The sequence below is a fragment of the Tribolium castaneum genome, chromosome 2, assembly GCF_031307605.1.
Source record: "Tribolium castaneum strain GA2 chromosome 2, icTriCast1.1, whole genome shotgun sequence".
NCBI classification, from domain to species: Eukaryota; Metazoa; Arthropoda; class Insecta; order Coleoptera; family Tenebrionidae; genus Tribolium; species Tribolium castaneum.
Genome location: NC_087395.1, coordinates 24,376,195 through 24,390,753, shown reverse-complemented (window position 1 = coordinate 24,390,753; position 14,559 = coordinate 24,376,195). Strand labels below are relative to the sequence as shown.

General features: G+C 32.8%; 2 protein-coding genes across 2 annotated transcripts; one reads left to right on the top strand and one right to left on the bottom strand.

Annotated features, from left to right (window-relative positions):
• Nucleotides 1–4,344: 4,344 nt before the first annotated feature.
• Sira (Sid-1-related A) lies at nt 4,345–12,836 on the top strand. Its single transcript, NM_001105542.1, is given in 9 exon segments — nt 4,345–5,002; nt 5,048–5,131; nt 8,607–9,287; nt 9,335–9,449; nt 9,495–9,617; nt 9,716–9,901; nt 9,949–10,109; nt 12,423–12,533; nt 12,586–12,836. Coding segments are annotated over 9 exon segments (2,274 nt in total). The 5' UTR covers nt 4,345–4,366; the 3' UTR covers nt 12,763–12,836.
• On the bottom strand, nt 12,829–13,293 carry LOC135265377 (uncharacterized). The gene is made up of 2 exons (XM_064354829.1): nt 13,160–13,293; nt 12,829–13,117 (listed from the first exon to the last, which is right to left on the bottom strand). Exons 1-2 carry the CDS (start codon nt 13,244–13,246, stop codon nt 12,923–12,925), a joined length of 282 nt encoding a protein of 93 aa, XP_064210899.1. The 5' UTR covers nt 13,247–13,293; the 3' UTR covers nt 12,829–12,922.
• Between the last annotated feature and the right edge of the window lie 1,266 nt (nt 13,294–14,559).

Genomic DNA, 14,559 nt, shown 5'->3' with positions numbered 1-14,559 from the left:
ATTAATTGTGTAAAATTCCTACTTTTCTAGGATTCTTATTTTGTGTTTAATAAATTAAAAAAAAACGTGTTTTTGCCAAAAAAAAATTTTTTTCAAAAACTAAGCAGAATCGACCATTTTATTCGCACCTAAGGCGAAAGCCGTCCTGTGAGAAAAATCGGCCCTAAAACCGGTTTACTGATATCTTATTTGTCCCACGTAGAGTAATTGACCAATAAAAATATAAAAATCACCTCCTACTTATTTATCTGGTGCACAAAAAATTGCAAGACGATTGAAGCGTTTCTCATTGGATATGGGAGGGATATTGCACTCCCAACTGTAAAACAAACCTATCACAAGGCGATTAAAACTGAGCAAAAAACTGTTGTTTGATTATTTTGTAAATGTCGGTCAAACCATCTGGAATTTCGCTGTTTTCTAAGAAAATTTCAAGTTTTCTATTACACTTGAGCTCAAAAAGCGTGGATAAATTGTAGATCGATTTGTTTTTGAGATTGACTTAATTATTTGGCAAGATTTCTTCACAAAACTAAAAAATGTATCAAAGTAGGTAAAAAATCTTTGTATTTTTTTAGTTATTATCTTGGGCATTTGAACATGAGTTATGTTGTTATACAGACAATTTAATAATAAAAAAATAAATAATAAATAATTTTTTATAGCTTTTTTGTTTGTTCGTTTTTGTAATAGAATTTATATTATATATTTAAATTAGATTTTTTTATTTTTTCTGTAAATATGAATCAATAAAAATGTCTCCTAAATAAGGTTTTTTACTTATTTTTTGCACCTGTGATGGCGTGTTTGCGCTATAAATTTGAGATTTTTTGTGAGTCATTTTGCGGTCTACCACCGATGGTTGCCAGCCCATTAAATACCAATTACTCGATAGCCCACCACCTTGAGACAAGCGATAGACGATTCCGTTTAAAATTCCTGATTCCGTCCACGTTTCGCGTTTTTTTCCGCAAAATCATCAGGATTCGAAACAATTGAGCGGTTAATGGCGATCCGATGTCGCATAATATGAAGCCGTAAATTCCGCGATGCTAATTTGCGGTTTTTCGCTAATCCATTGCGAGGTTAAAGCCTCGACCTTCGTTAATGAGAGTTTGATTGTCTGCGACAAATCTTCCGACGCACCCATTTACAAATTCTGATAGAGGGAACGTGTGTCTAAGGCTACCAACCTCCGATTAATCAAGGCGAAACGAGTTTTAGTTGATAATGGGTGATTACAGTTAGATTCAATAACCTGGCGGAGAATTTTCGGGCAAAAATTACTTTCTGGAGTTGACGCGGAAAGGGCGCGACCTTACATGATTTCCAAATTTTACGGATGTTTTGCTGGGATAATGAGTTTTTTGAGGGGCTCTCAAAGGTTAAAAGCGTGTGATTCCACATTTAGTTGAGCTAACATTTGGCTCTTATTATGAATTCCTAAACTAGTTTTTTCACTTTCTGATTTTTGATACAGATGATTCTGATTAGGTTCTGTCAACGTTTAATGGCTCATCGACTCTTTTAGACGATTCCTAGAAATTTCGTTTTTATTCAAAGCAAGGATCAAATCATATTTTTGGTCGATTTTGTTGTTACGTGTAAAAGTGATATTTAATCTGGCGGAGCTGAACCTAGTAAGGCTGAGCCAAACTCACTTTTACTCTGTTACTCTGACTATAATAATAATAATAATAATAATAATAATAATAATAATAATAATAATAATAATAATAATAATAATAATAATAATAATAATAATAATAATAATAATAATAATAATAATAATAATAATAATAATAATAATAATAATAATAATAATAATAATAATAATAATAATAATAATAATAATAATAATAATAATAATAATAATAAAAATTTCTCTGAATTCTTGTAATTTAAATAAATTAATTAACTAATTAATTGAGTTGAAGTGATCCTAAAAAATGTTCTATTGTGCAAAAATTCCGCAAACAATGTCACTGGCCACAAGAAATAATTATTAGTATAGATCCTAATTAAGTAAAAATTAACGTAAGTTTTTTGTTTTTTTTTAACCACAATAAAAATAATAAAATTTCGATTAATTATATCTTGATATTTTTTAATTTTATTGATATTAAATTAATGACAGGTGTTTTTTTATTATGTTTAAATTATTGTTACGATTTTTTTATTGTTGAATTTTCTAACAGCACAGTAACTATGTATTTTTGAAGAGTCAAAGTTTTAATAGAGGCACTAGCTAATTAATTTGAAAAACATGCCATTTGAGAATGAAAACATAAAAACAAGAGCAATTCCCTACGGAGGACAAAAAAGTGAATACAAAAATGTAAAAGCAGGTGCTTAAAACATTCTCCAATGTTTGCACAAAATGATGAAAATACAAAATAATCATGAATGAAACAGAAAGTGAGTTGATGAGGGATTTTGTGGAACTAACGCTGAAGAAAAACTTAGAATTTACTCAGTTTCAAATAAATTACTGAAAACTGATAGCCAAGCTTCTCCAACTTCAACGAATAACTTTTTTTAGATACAAACGTATTATTTTATAAAAAAAATTGTAGGTGAAGCATCAAAAATCTATAAAAAATCTTAATTTTAAAGGAAGCTTAACGTGAGAATATGAGTGTAACCTAAGGTGACCAACGTCAACAAGATCAAAAACCAGGACAATAATATTACTTTTAATAATTTACTAACAATAACACAAAGTGTAAAATATTGCCATAAAACAAGCATAATAAAAAGGTTATTGGTTGCTGGTCTTCTGCATAACAGTTTTTTTTGAGAATTTAAAAGTATATCTATTTCTATTTTTTTTCTCTTTCGCTTTCTTTTTCACTTTCTCTTTCTTTTTCTCATTTTCCTTCTCCTTCTCCTTCTCCTTCTCCTCCTTCTCTTTCTCTTTCTTTTATACTTTCTCTTTCTTTTTCTATTTTTCTTTTTCTTTCTCTTTCTATTTCTTTTTCTCTTTCTCTCTTTATTTTCATTCCTATTTCTATTTCTATTTTTACGTTTTTAGATCAAAAATGAAGTTTTTTTGTGTTTTTATTCAACTAAAACGAAAAAATCACCAAATTTGGTTGAAAATGACCATTTTTAACATAATTCTGTGATTCATTGGCATACTTTTTAAGAAATTGGGCGCAATAATTGAGTTTTTGCTAAATAAACGCTTAGAAGAAATAAATTTTTGATCATTTTCGGTCAAATTTAGTAATTTTTTCGTTCTAGTTTAATAAAAACTGGAAAAAACACTGAAATTTTATCTAAAAATGTGTTTAAATCTTCAGAACTTGCCAAAAAAATTCTCATTTTTGACTAATTCTGTGATTTAGCTTACTTTTTAAGAAATTTTTGCGCAATAATTGAATAAACGTTTAGAAAAGATAAATTTATATTGGTGATTTTTCGTTCTGATTTAATAAAGACAGGAAGAAAAACGTGATTTTTCTGCTTAAAACAAGTTTAAATCCTCAAAACTTGCAAAAATATTGTAATTTTTGACAAAAATCTGTGATTTATTGGCTTACTTTTTAAGAAATTTTGCACAATAATTGAGTTTTTGCTAAATAAACGCTTAGAAAAGGTAAATTGTTGTTTATTTTCGACCAAATTTGGAGATGTTTTCGTTCTAGTTTAATGAAAACAGGAAGAAGAACGTAATTTCTTAAAACGAGTTTAAATCGTCAAAACTTGCAAAAATGATGTCAATTTTGACTAATTCTGTGATTTATTGGCTTATTTTTTAAGAAATTATTGCGGAATATTCAAAAATTCCAAAAGAATACGACTTTAGAGAGCAAAACATTATGTAATAGATAAAAATTCTCTCAAAATTTTATACAGTGCTACAGGTTTCGGCCACGTGGCCACCTTCAGGCTCCAAAATAAAAAACCTGCATTTGTACCAGTTTTGTATCATTTTTTATTGCACCAAAACGGAAACAGAAATTTCATCGAAACCACCGCTTCCTTTTTCCCCCGAATCGCTAATTCCGAAAGTGAGTACTCAAGCAGATAACACAATCTTTCCGCAAACAAGTGCAAATCTATATTTACTTAGAAACCTACAAAACGTGCCAAGACTGTCTCAATTATTAACACCCTTCCACCCCAAGCGAAAGTAATTATCCTTGAAACCGTGATCGATATTCGATCAATCAATTATTAATTCCTTCCTCCCATCAATAATGGAAACACAAACGTGTCTCTCAGTCGCGTCCCATGCACCTCTCGGGTCCAATGCCGACCTTGAACCGCACCCTTGCCCAGATAACACTATCGATCCTCCAGGAAGCGGTGATTTCGCTCCGATGATAACTCATTATCAGTTCAGTTCGAGCCTCGCGCCATGATCGCCGCCGCCGGCCTGCTCCTGCTGGTCCCCCTCGCGGGCTGCGCCCACATCGCCTCCCTCAACATCGAGCAGCACCAGGGCAACTACTCCCAAGTGATGCCGTTCCTCTTCAACCAAACCACCGAGCACGTGCTGGTCTTCCCCACCTCGGACTCCATCTACCCGTACCGGGTGAAGGCCTGGAGCAGCGGCGCCAAGCTGGCGAGCCCGGTCCTGGTGGTGGTGCGCCAGGAGCGCGAGGTGATCTCCTGGCAGGTGCCCTTCGTGGTGGACACCACCATGAAGGAGGGAGTGGTGCACTTTCACAACACCTCGCGGACGCTCTGCCACAACGACATGCCCAGGATTGCCAAAGCCAAGGCCACTTCCAGGATCTTGCCCATCCAGCTGTCCCAGAATTTCATCATCGCACTCTCGACTTCGTCGCTGGTTAATGTGGACATTTCGGTGATGGTGGAGGAGGAGCGGGACTTTTATTTGCAGGAGGGACGGCCGTATGAGGTGTCCGTGTCGCCGAGCGAGTCAAAGTACTACTACTACAAGTTCCATGATAAGAAGAACACAAGTGCGATGATTGAAATCAACTCGGATGATGATGTTTGTTTGACGGTTTCCATCCAGGATAGCTTTGTAAGGGGTTGAGGTGTGGTATAGGGGATTAAAGGTGGGTTTCAGTGCCCGGTCTTGGACTTGGATAAGGATATTACGTACGAGGGGAAGTACCAGACGATCAATCGGAAAGGAGGAATGACAATCAGAGTAAGTACTGTCCCTTCTTGGGCATTTTTTGGACAGTACCTTCAAAGTACCCAAGAACACAACACGTTTTCTCAAAGTCGAAAAATTTGGGACGGTACCAAAAATCTATCCAAAAAAACACTGGAAAGTACTTCATTTTTGAGTTTTAATTGCACAAAAATAACCCAAAATTGGTGCCATTTTAATCGATTTAGTTCGTTTTTGTGCAAAATTGCATAAAAAATTAATAAAAAAAACTTAATGCCCTTAATGTTTTAAGCCTCCTAGCTGAAAAATCACAAGATTATGCAGTTTTTTGCGAAATTTTGCTATGGAAGTCAAAAAATTAGTAGATTATTCTTGTTTTTTAAAACATTATCCAGCCAGAAGTCCAATTATTTTGCCAAATTTTGTTAAACCTTGGTTACGAGAAAGCCGTAAAATCAGCTAAATAGACCGAGAATTGTAATATTTTTGGTGTTTTTTGAGGATTTAGGCGATTAAGCACATGGTCATAACAAACCTTTTTGAATAATTTTGCTAACACATTAACCTATTGCGATTGAACTTAATTTTAAAAATGCCAAAGCTTCATTAGATTTGTTTCATTCATTTTAAACTATGAACTCTGGTCGAAAAATGTGTTATTTTTATATTTTCAATTTCTTGTAAGAGATAGAATAAAAAAGCAGTAAATTTAATTGAATAAAACCTTTCTTTTCCCTTTCTTTCCTGAAAGTTTTTACACAATCTGCAGTAATTATCTAAGGAAATTTTGTAAAAAACAAACCGAAATTTTACCAATCTAGACCGAAAATTGTGTGAATTCTGCGTTTTTCGAATTTTTGAGCGGGTTTTTTGGCAAACTAAGTTTTTTTAGTAACAATTAGCTAAAAAAAGGTGGAAATTTTTGTCAAAAGTTGTGTTATTTCTGCATTTTTCGACGCTTAAGAGCTAAAAATATAATAAAAATAACAACAATAAATAAGTTAATCAGAGAAGGCGAAACTTAGCTAACGCCACTCTACTTAACTTCCTCTCAAGAACAAAACAAAACAAAACAAAATCCAAAATAACTAAAAAAAAGAATACATGCAAAACAATAAATACTAAAAAAAAAAAGTAAATAGAAAATAATATACTTATACGAGCTTTAAGTAATATCTAAAAAAATAATTATAATAAGGTTGAAGAAATAATAAAAAAAACTTAATGCCCTTAATGTTTTAAGCCTCCTAGCTGAAAAATCACAAGATTATGCAGTTTTTTGCGAAATTTTGCTATGGAAGTCAAAAAATTAGTAGATTATTCTTGTTTTTTAAAACATTATCCAGCCAGAAGTCCAATTATTTTGCCAAATTTTGTTAAATCTTGGTTACGAGAAAGCCGTAAAATCAGCAAAATAGACCGAGAATTGTAATATTTTTGGTGTTTTTTGAGGATTTAGGCGATTAAGCACATGGTCATAACAAACCTTTTTGAATAATTTTGCTAACACATTAACCTATTGCGATTGAACTTTATTTCAAAAATGCCAAAGCTTCATTTGATTTGTTTCATTCATTTTAAACTATGAACTCTGGTCGAAAAATGTGTTATTTTTATATTTTCAATTTCTTGTGAGAGATAGAATAAAAAAGCAGTAAATTTAATTGAATAAAACCTTTCTTTTCCCTTTCCTGAAAGTTTTTACACAATCTGCAGTAATTATCTAAGGAAATTTTGTAAAAAACAAACCGAAATTTTACCAATCTAGACCGAAAATTGTGTGAATTCTGCGTTTTTCGAATTTTTGAGCGGGTTTTTTGGCAAACTAAGTTTTTTTAGTAGCAATGAACTAAAGAAAGGTGGAAATTTTTGTCAAAAGTTTCTGCCTTTTTCGACGCCTTAAAGCTAAAAATATAATAAAAATAACAACAATAAATGGATTAAACAGAGAAGGCGAAGTTTAGCTAACACCACTCTATTTAACTTCGTGTCAAGAACAAAACAAAATAAACCATAAATCCAAAATACCTAAAAAAAGAATACATGCAAAGAAGAAAATACTAAAAAAAAATAAGAATAAATGGAAAATAATATACTTATACATGTTTAGTAATAATAATAATAGTAATAGTAATATCTAAAAAAAAATTATTACAATAAGGTTGAAGAAATAAGTAAAAAAAAACAACTAAAAATCAACAATTATTACTTTGCCATCCAACAAATATACTAAAGAGACAATAATTTATGACAGGAAATACAAGTGCGTAACGTAGATTTTTTTTCCTAATTTGAAATTAATTAATTTTTGGTCAAGTAGACGCAATTAAAAGTACGTAAATTTTTAATTTCGCCGTTCGTCTGTTTTTATTTCGATTAAGATGTAATTAATTATTCGAAAATGCAGAGATTTATTGTCTACGTTTCGACACCTTTTTTTAGGCTTCTTTAAGACAATAAATTCGTTTTAATAAAAAAAATGATATGACTTTTTGAAACGTTCTTAATCAAAAACAACGTTCAGTATTTTATATTTTTGGCAAGTTTTAGTTTAAAATCACCAATTTAAATTGAAAATTAGCTTATCTTTACTTTTTTTGAGCACGTTTTTGAGCTAGAAATGTGTGTATTTCGCAAAATTCTGTAATAAGTTGCATAATTATACTAAAATGGGTGATGTTTTTGTTATTTAAATTAAAAATTAGCTTATTTTTTCTTTTTATTTGAGCAGATTTTTGAACTCGAAATGGGTATATTTCGCAAAATTTTGTTAAAAGTCACTTAATTATACTAAAATAGGCGTTATTTTTGTTTCCTATATTAAATGAAAAATTACAGAATTGCATCAAAAATCTTCTTAAGTCGAAACTAATTTTTTGCAAGTATACACACACACACAAAAAACGCAAATTAAATGAAAATTGATCAATTTTTTCCCGATTTAGCTCATTTTAAAACAGAATTTCGGTAAAATAAGCCGAAAAAACTCAAAATTAAATCAAAAAACCTGTTCTCTTTTGAGCTAAAACTCTAAGTTTAGCGATGTCGCTGAAGCAAACTGAAAAATCACCAGATTATGTCGAAAATGCCTTTTTTCCAGCCAGTAACAAAAATATTGCTAAATTTTGTTCAAACCAAATTGAAGAATTAACAAAATTAGGCCGAAATGAATTCTAATTTTTGCTTTTTTTGTTTTCCTTTCAAAAAATTTGCTAAAAGTTTCTGAAAAATTAACAAATTCAATCGAAAATGAATCTAAAACTCATTTATATTTTGTAAAAACTTCTCAAAATCACAAAAATAAAATGAAAGTATTGTGTTACATTTTCGCTTTTGCTCTATTTCGTTGTTTTTAAGCTGGAAATTGACAAAATTTAGTCAAAACGGAATTCCAACTTTTTGAAACACTTTTTTGAGTTTCTTACCTAAAAAAATTACAAAATTTCTTTCTTAGCACGATTTAGTGCAGAAGTTTATAGTTTTTAATGATTTAAAAATTGTCAAACAGCAACGCGAATTCCCCGACGGCTTCTTCCTGGTCTTCGTGGCGAAAGCCGACAACTACCAATGCAGCCAGAAACACTCAGTCCTCCTCGTTGAGCACCGCAAACAGCACCTGATCCTCGCCAATCGTACTTCCACCATCACCTTCACCATCAACAAGGGCATAAATGGCAAAGAGTACGAGATCGCCTCCTTGGCCACTCTTGGAGCGCTCCTATCCTTCTGCATAGTGAGCACCATCATGATTTTTGCCTTCACGAGATGGGGCACCATCTCCAAGTTCCGGCCGAGCGGCGACGAGCTCGACGCCGACTGGAAGGAGCCCCCGGAGCCCCCAATCACGCGCGAACTCAAGCACGAGCTGCTGTCACGGCAAGCACTGACGGTCAACCTCCTGGCCCGCGCCCCAGAGAAGGACAAACGGCGCTCCTACAACTACCTGTGGCACATTCTGAGCATCGCGATTTTTTACAGCATCCCGGTGGTGCAACTCGTCATCACGTACCAGCGGGTGGTTAACAGGACTGGCGACCAGGACATGTGCTACTATAATTTTTTGTGTGCCAATCCGGCCTTTGGCTTGAGTGATTTCAACCACATTTTCTCAAACGTGGGGTATATCATAGTTGGGATTTTGTTCCTAGGGGTGGTACTCCATCGGCAGACCAAAATCCCCAACAGTTCGGTAATGAGTCTTAAGTTTTGTTCAAACAATACTTGGAAAAATTCTAGACTGGGATTCCGGTCCACTATGGGGTTTATTACGCCATGGGGATTGCCCTGATCATTGAGGGCATTTTGTCGGCCTGCTACCACATATGCCCCAGCCAGTCCAACTATCAATTTGGTACCAAGTCACTTTTGGTGGTTTTTTTACTTATTGTTGTTTAAGATACCAGCTTTATGTACGTGATGGCGGTACTTTGCATGATTAAATTGTACCAAAATAGGCACCCAGACGTCAACGCCACGGCCTACGCCACCTTCACGGTGCTCGGAATGGCCATTTTTTTGGGCAAGTTTGTACAGTAACAACCAAAAAGAATGTCCGCTTCTTTCATTCTTTTTGGCCGTGACTGTACAAGTGTGCTACTTTGTGATTTTTTATTTTAGCAATGATCGGGATCCTGAACGGCAGTCTAACAGTGTGGATTGTTTTTGTTGTGATTTATTCGCTCTTGTGTGCCTATATTTCCTTCAAAATCTACTTTATCAGTTTTGTGTTTGATGGTTTTAAACAACTGAAGCAAAGTCTCAAAAGTAGTAATAAAGTTGAAGCGATTGCTCCGATTCGGAAAAGTTGGTCCCGGTTTCGAGTCACATGAATGTTTAAATTTGGGTTTTAGGCCGTTTTGCCCTTCTTGTGATTGCGAATATAATCAATTATGCGATGTTGATTACTGGGCTTTGTCTCTACAATACCGGGGTTACCGATTTTGGGACGTTTCTTCTAGGGTTGCTGATGGGGAATTCGGTGCTGTATGCGGTTTTTTACACAGGAATGAAGGTGCGTTGAAGGAGTAAGATATATGGCGAGTTGGTAAAAAAAACTTTAAAAAATTTTATACAAAATTGATAAACGAAGACATGGAGAAAAGGTCCATTTTTGGAAAAATCGGGATACTAAGCTTTAAATATAATTTGTAGACTAAGCAAAAACTTTGAAAGTTCTTTGAAATCTCACTAGAAGATGCAAAAACAGTTAAAAACTGATTGAAAAAAAATGAATGTCCATTTGTGAATAAAAAATAACTTACTTGATTGAAAAAACGAAGCTACATAGATTTTATTACCAAAAAAAATTGTGAATATGAATAAAATATCTTTTAACATCAGCTCATCTTTAGTACAGTAAAACCTCTCAACAACGGACACCGATGGGGAATTTTTTATTGTCCGTTGTAGGGAGGTGTCCACTAATGGGAGGTGGACATTTGTTGCGTTCCTACACAAATGTCCGTTGTAAGGAGGTATCCGTTATTAGGAGGTTTCACTGTAATTAATTATGTGTCTTAGTTTTCTCTAAGTTAAATTATTTAACTTATTTTTTCTACTGAAAATAATGCATTTTAGTTTAGGATATTTTTTTTGTGGTTCTTTACGTAAAATATTACATAAAACAGTGAATTAAAGTGGTTAAAAAATGAATTACAATACAAACTTTTATTAGTATTTTATTGTTACGTATTTAAGGACATTGTTTTTATTACTGATGATTTTGTTCTAATCTTTTATTGGTCGATTCTACTTATAATTTTCGAAATAATTTAGAAAGAATTTTTATGAAAAAACACAGTCTTTACGAAAATTAAAAATACTAGAAAATAAGGTTTTCACCACTAACAGGAAAATTCAAACTTAAACCTGGACGTACTAATTGTTTAACACGTATTGCAAAAGAACGTAAAAAATAAAGAAATGAAGAAAACGGATATTTGTACATCTTAACATTTCTAAAGCGATTTGTTTCATTTTTCAACTCTTCCACATCAAGTTTTTTTATTTTTAAGTGAGAAATTGTCCAAAGTTATATATTTTCACCTAAACTAGTGCATAAGTCGTCGTCTTGAGCCAGTTTTTTCGTTTTTGAATAAGAAATAATTGACTGAAATCAAGTGTTTTCATTTAACTTGTGCAAAAATCGCCGTTTTTGAACAGAATAAGGCGATTTCAATCTTTCTATGGCAATTTTTCTTGTTTTTAAGCAAAGATTTGTCCGAAATGAATTGTCTTCAAGCATAAATCGTTATTTTCAGCCCAAATAAAACTATTTCAGTCATCGAGTTTTTTCATTTACACTGAAGCATAAATCGCTGTTTGCAAACAAAATAAGCTGATTTCAGTTTTTACATATAGAATTTTTTCGTTTTTAAGCAAGAAATTGTCCAAAATAAAGTGTTTGCACATAAACTTGCGCATAAATCGCCTTTTTTGGAACAGAGTAAGCCGATTTCAATCTTTTTGTGGCGATTTTTCTTATTTTTAAGCAAAAATTTGTCCAAAATCAAGCGTTTTCACCTATATTTAAACATAAGTCGTCGTTTTCAGTCCGAATAAAATTATTTCAGCTATTCCTAATCAAATTTTTTTCATTTTTAAGTCAGGTATCGTCCGAAATCAAGTGTTTTATTCTATACTGAAGCATAAGTCGCCGGTTTCGAACAAAATAAGGCGATTTCAGCTTTTACATATTGAGGTTTCAAATTTTTAAGCAAGGAATTGTCAAAAATTAAGTGATTTTGTATAAACTGGTGCATAATAATTAGTAATAAACTTTTTTTTAGAAAAATAAAGACAGAATAAAGCAATTTTTTTTTATTTTGACGACGGAAATCGGTGCATAATATTTAGTAATAAACATAATTTTTTAATGTTTTTAGAAAATAAAGACTTTTAGAAGCAAATATTAAAAATAAGTTAATTAAATATTAAATTAAATTAACAATAATTTTTTAACATACTTAACTTCTTGAAACGTCTTTATTTTTTGAATTCGACTGCATATCTCCAAAAAAATATTAGAGCACTGCTAAAGTCCATTCTTTATTTTTTTAGGCTGACTTAATATTAATTTTATTATTAGTCTTGGCTTTGTTGTATTATTTTTTTTAATGTTTTCGTCAAAAAAATCAAGTTATTTAAAAATTAAACAAAATCGAACAATCTTATTTAAGAACATAGGTATTAAAATAAGCTACTTCCAAAATATAGGGTGTTTCATTTAAAATAAAATATACTTTTAAAGTTATCTTGTATGCTGCATAATAATTCGTCCACAATCACATATTTTGTGATTTTTAACTCTAGTGCTAATTTCCAGCTAGTCAATGGCGAAAGGATCTGTTTTGAGGCCATAATTTACGGACTTTTGGCAATCGCAGCTTGGGCCACAGCCACTGTCTACTTTTTAGACAATGCAACACTTTGGACTGTAATTTTTCCATTAACTATTAAATAATTAAAAAAATACTAATAATTTTCAGGTAACTCCTGCCGAATCGCGCCAGTGGAACCAAGAGTGCATCGTGATGAGTTTCTACGACAAACACGACGTTTGGCACTTATTAAGCGCCCCCGCCCTTTACCTAACTTTCATGTTTTTGTTAAGTTTGGACGATGATCTCGTCGACACAAAACGCGAGGAAATAACCGTCTTTTAGGTGATTTATTTGTGATAACCAATTTTTATATCGTTGTTGTTTGAAATAAATGAATAAAACGCAATGTTGTTGAATCAATTGATTTAATATCCTTTCGAGCATTCCACAAATACGAGTAGGTAATAGACGTAATACATGTCACAGTCGCATTATTGACGATTTATTTCCGGCCGTCTCGGTACATCTTCTGCGTCTCTTCGGAGCCGATGATCGCGTTGCTAACCTCCGAGTTCCTCTTCCCTTGCACCGGCAGTCTGTAGGGCAGGATGGGGCCCTCCTGGGGCTGGATGTAGTCCTTGGAGCGCAGCTGGGAGGCGATCCAGCTGGCGAGTTGGTGGGCGCCTGGACTGGCATACTGTCAAAAGTTAGGGTTGGGAACGGGTTAGGGATAGCTCACGTCTCGATCCAGGTACTTGTAGTCGTAGGGGTAGCTCTGGACCACCCCTAGGGCGACCAGGATCGCAACGAACGTTTCGCATCTCATTGCGAGGGCTGAATACAAGGCTGGATCGGGGCGATTTTCTTAAATAGGGAACGACAAGTGGTTTGGACGTTCTTGGGGCGTGGGCGCGTGTCACCGGCAATAACGCAAAAATGATTATTTATTTTAGGGGTGTTTGCGCGGTCTGTCGAACCATCGGCACTTACAAACAAGGAATAATTTTAAAAAATATTTTTTGGTTTAGTTATAATACAATGTGTTTTTAAATGATCTACTGATCTAGTCGTCTGTGTAAAATCAGAAATGCCGCTTTATATAATTAATGACAGGCATTTAGACACCGAATATTAGTTATTACCATTTTTTATTGATTTTGTCTCCAATTCTTGCACAGTGTAACAATTTAGTTAAATTTTAACGAAATTTTTAAAATTAATTAATTGACAATTTGTACAGTTTTGACATTTATTGACAGAGAATTCATTTGAGCAGAGCGGCACAACTTTTTACATGTAAACCAATTCCAAAGTTAACTAGATGAGGATCATTTAAAAACACATTGTATAAGAAGAGCAATTTGATAGTAAACTTTAAGTTTACTTCTATTACTTTTTTCAAATCGAAAAATCAAACTGAATTAAAAGTTGAATTTTGAGCGTTTTTTGACTTTAGTTAGCAAAAACGACAGCTTTTGTAACACTAAACAAATACCTGTTGAAAAAAATCAACAATTAGTGTCTGATGATGTGCAAAACTTTTAAAAAACTTGTAAATTCGACAATAAATTAAATTGGATCCTAGGAAACAAAGGAGCAACAATCGATACCGTTGCTAAGAAAAACAAATTAAAAAATATATTAAAAAAAAGTTGCTTCAAAAAAGTTATTTTTTGTTTAACTGAACCTTTTTTATCACCATATGAGGGTTTTTTTTAATCATTTTATATTACTAGTTTTACGGTTTAGGAAAATCTGACGAAAAAATTTGCTTTTACGTCAAATGCTGTTTAAGTGTTTTAACTGGCATTTTTCAGTTTATTATTATAGAAATTCTACGAAATGATTGTGTTTCTGGACGGAAACTATGCCAAAATAATATCTTTATTATTATCTTATTTTTGATACACCATTTTCGAGAAATTTTTAAAGTTTTTGGTTAATAATTTTTTGAGAAATTTGGCCAAACAACTGTGTTTTTGCTAAAAATGTGCTAAAAAGACAAAAAAGGCAAAATCAGGTAAGGTACAGTCACGATCAAAAAGAATGACACCCCTACCAAGTAGGCCGGATAGCAAAAGTGCGACAAATTTTTTTTTCAAAAATCTTAAATTTCAACAAACAGGTTAGTTTATAACC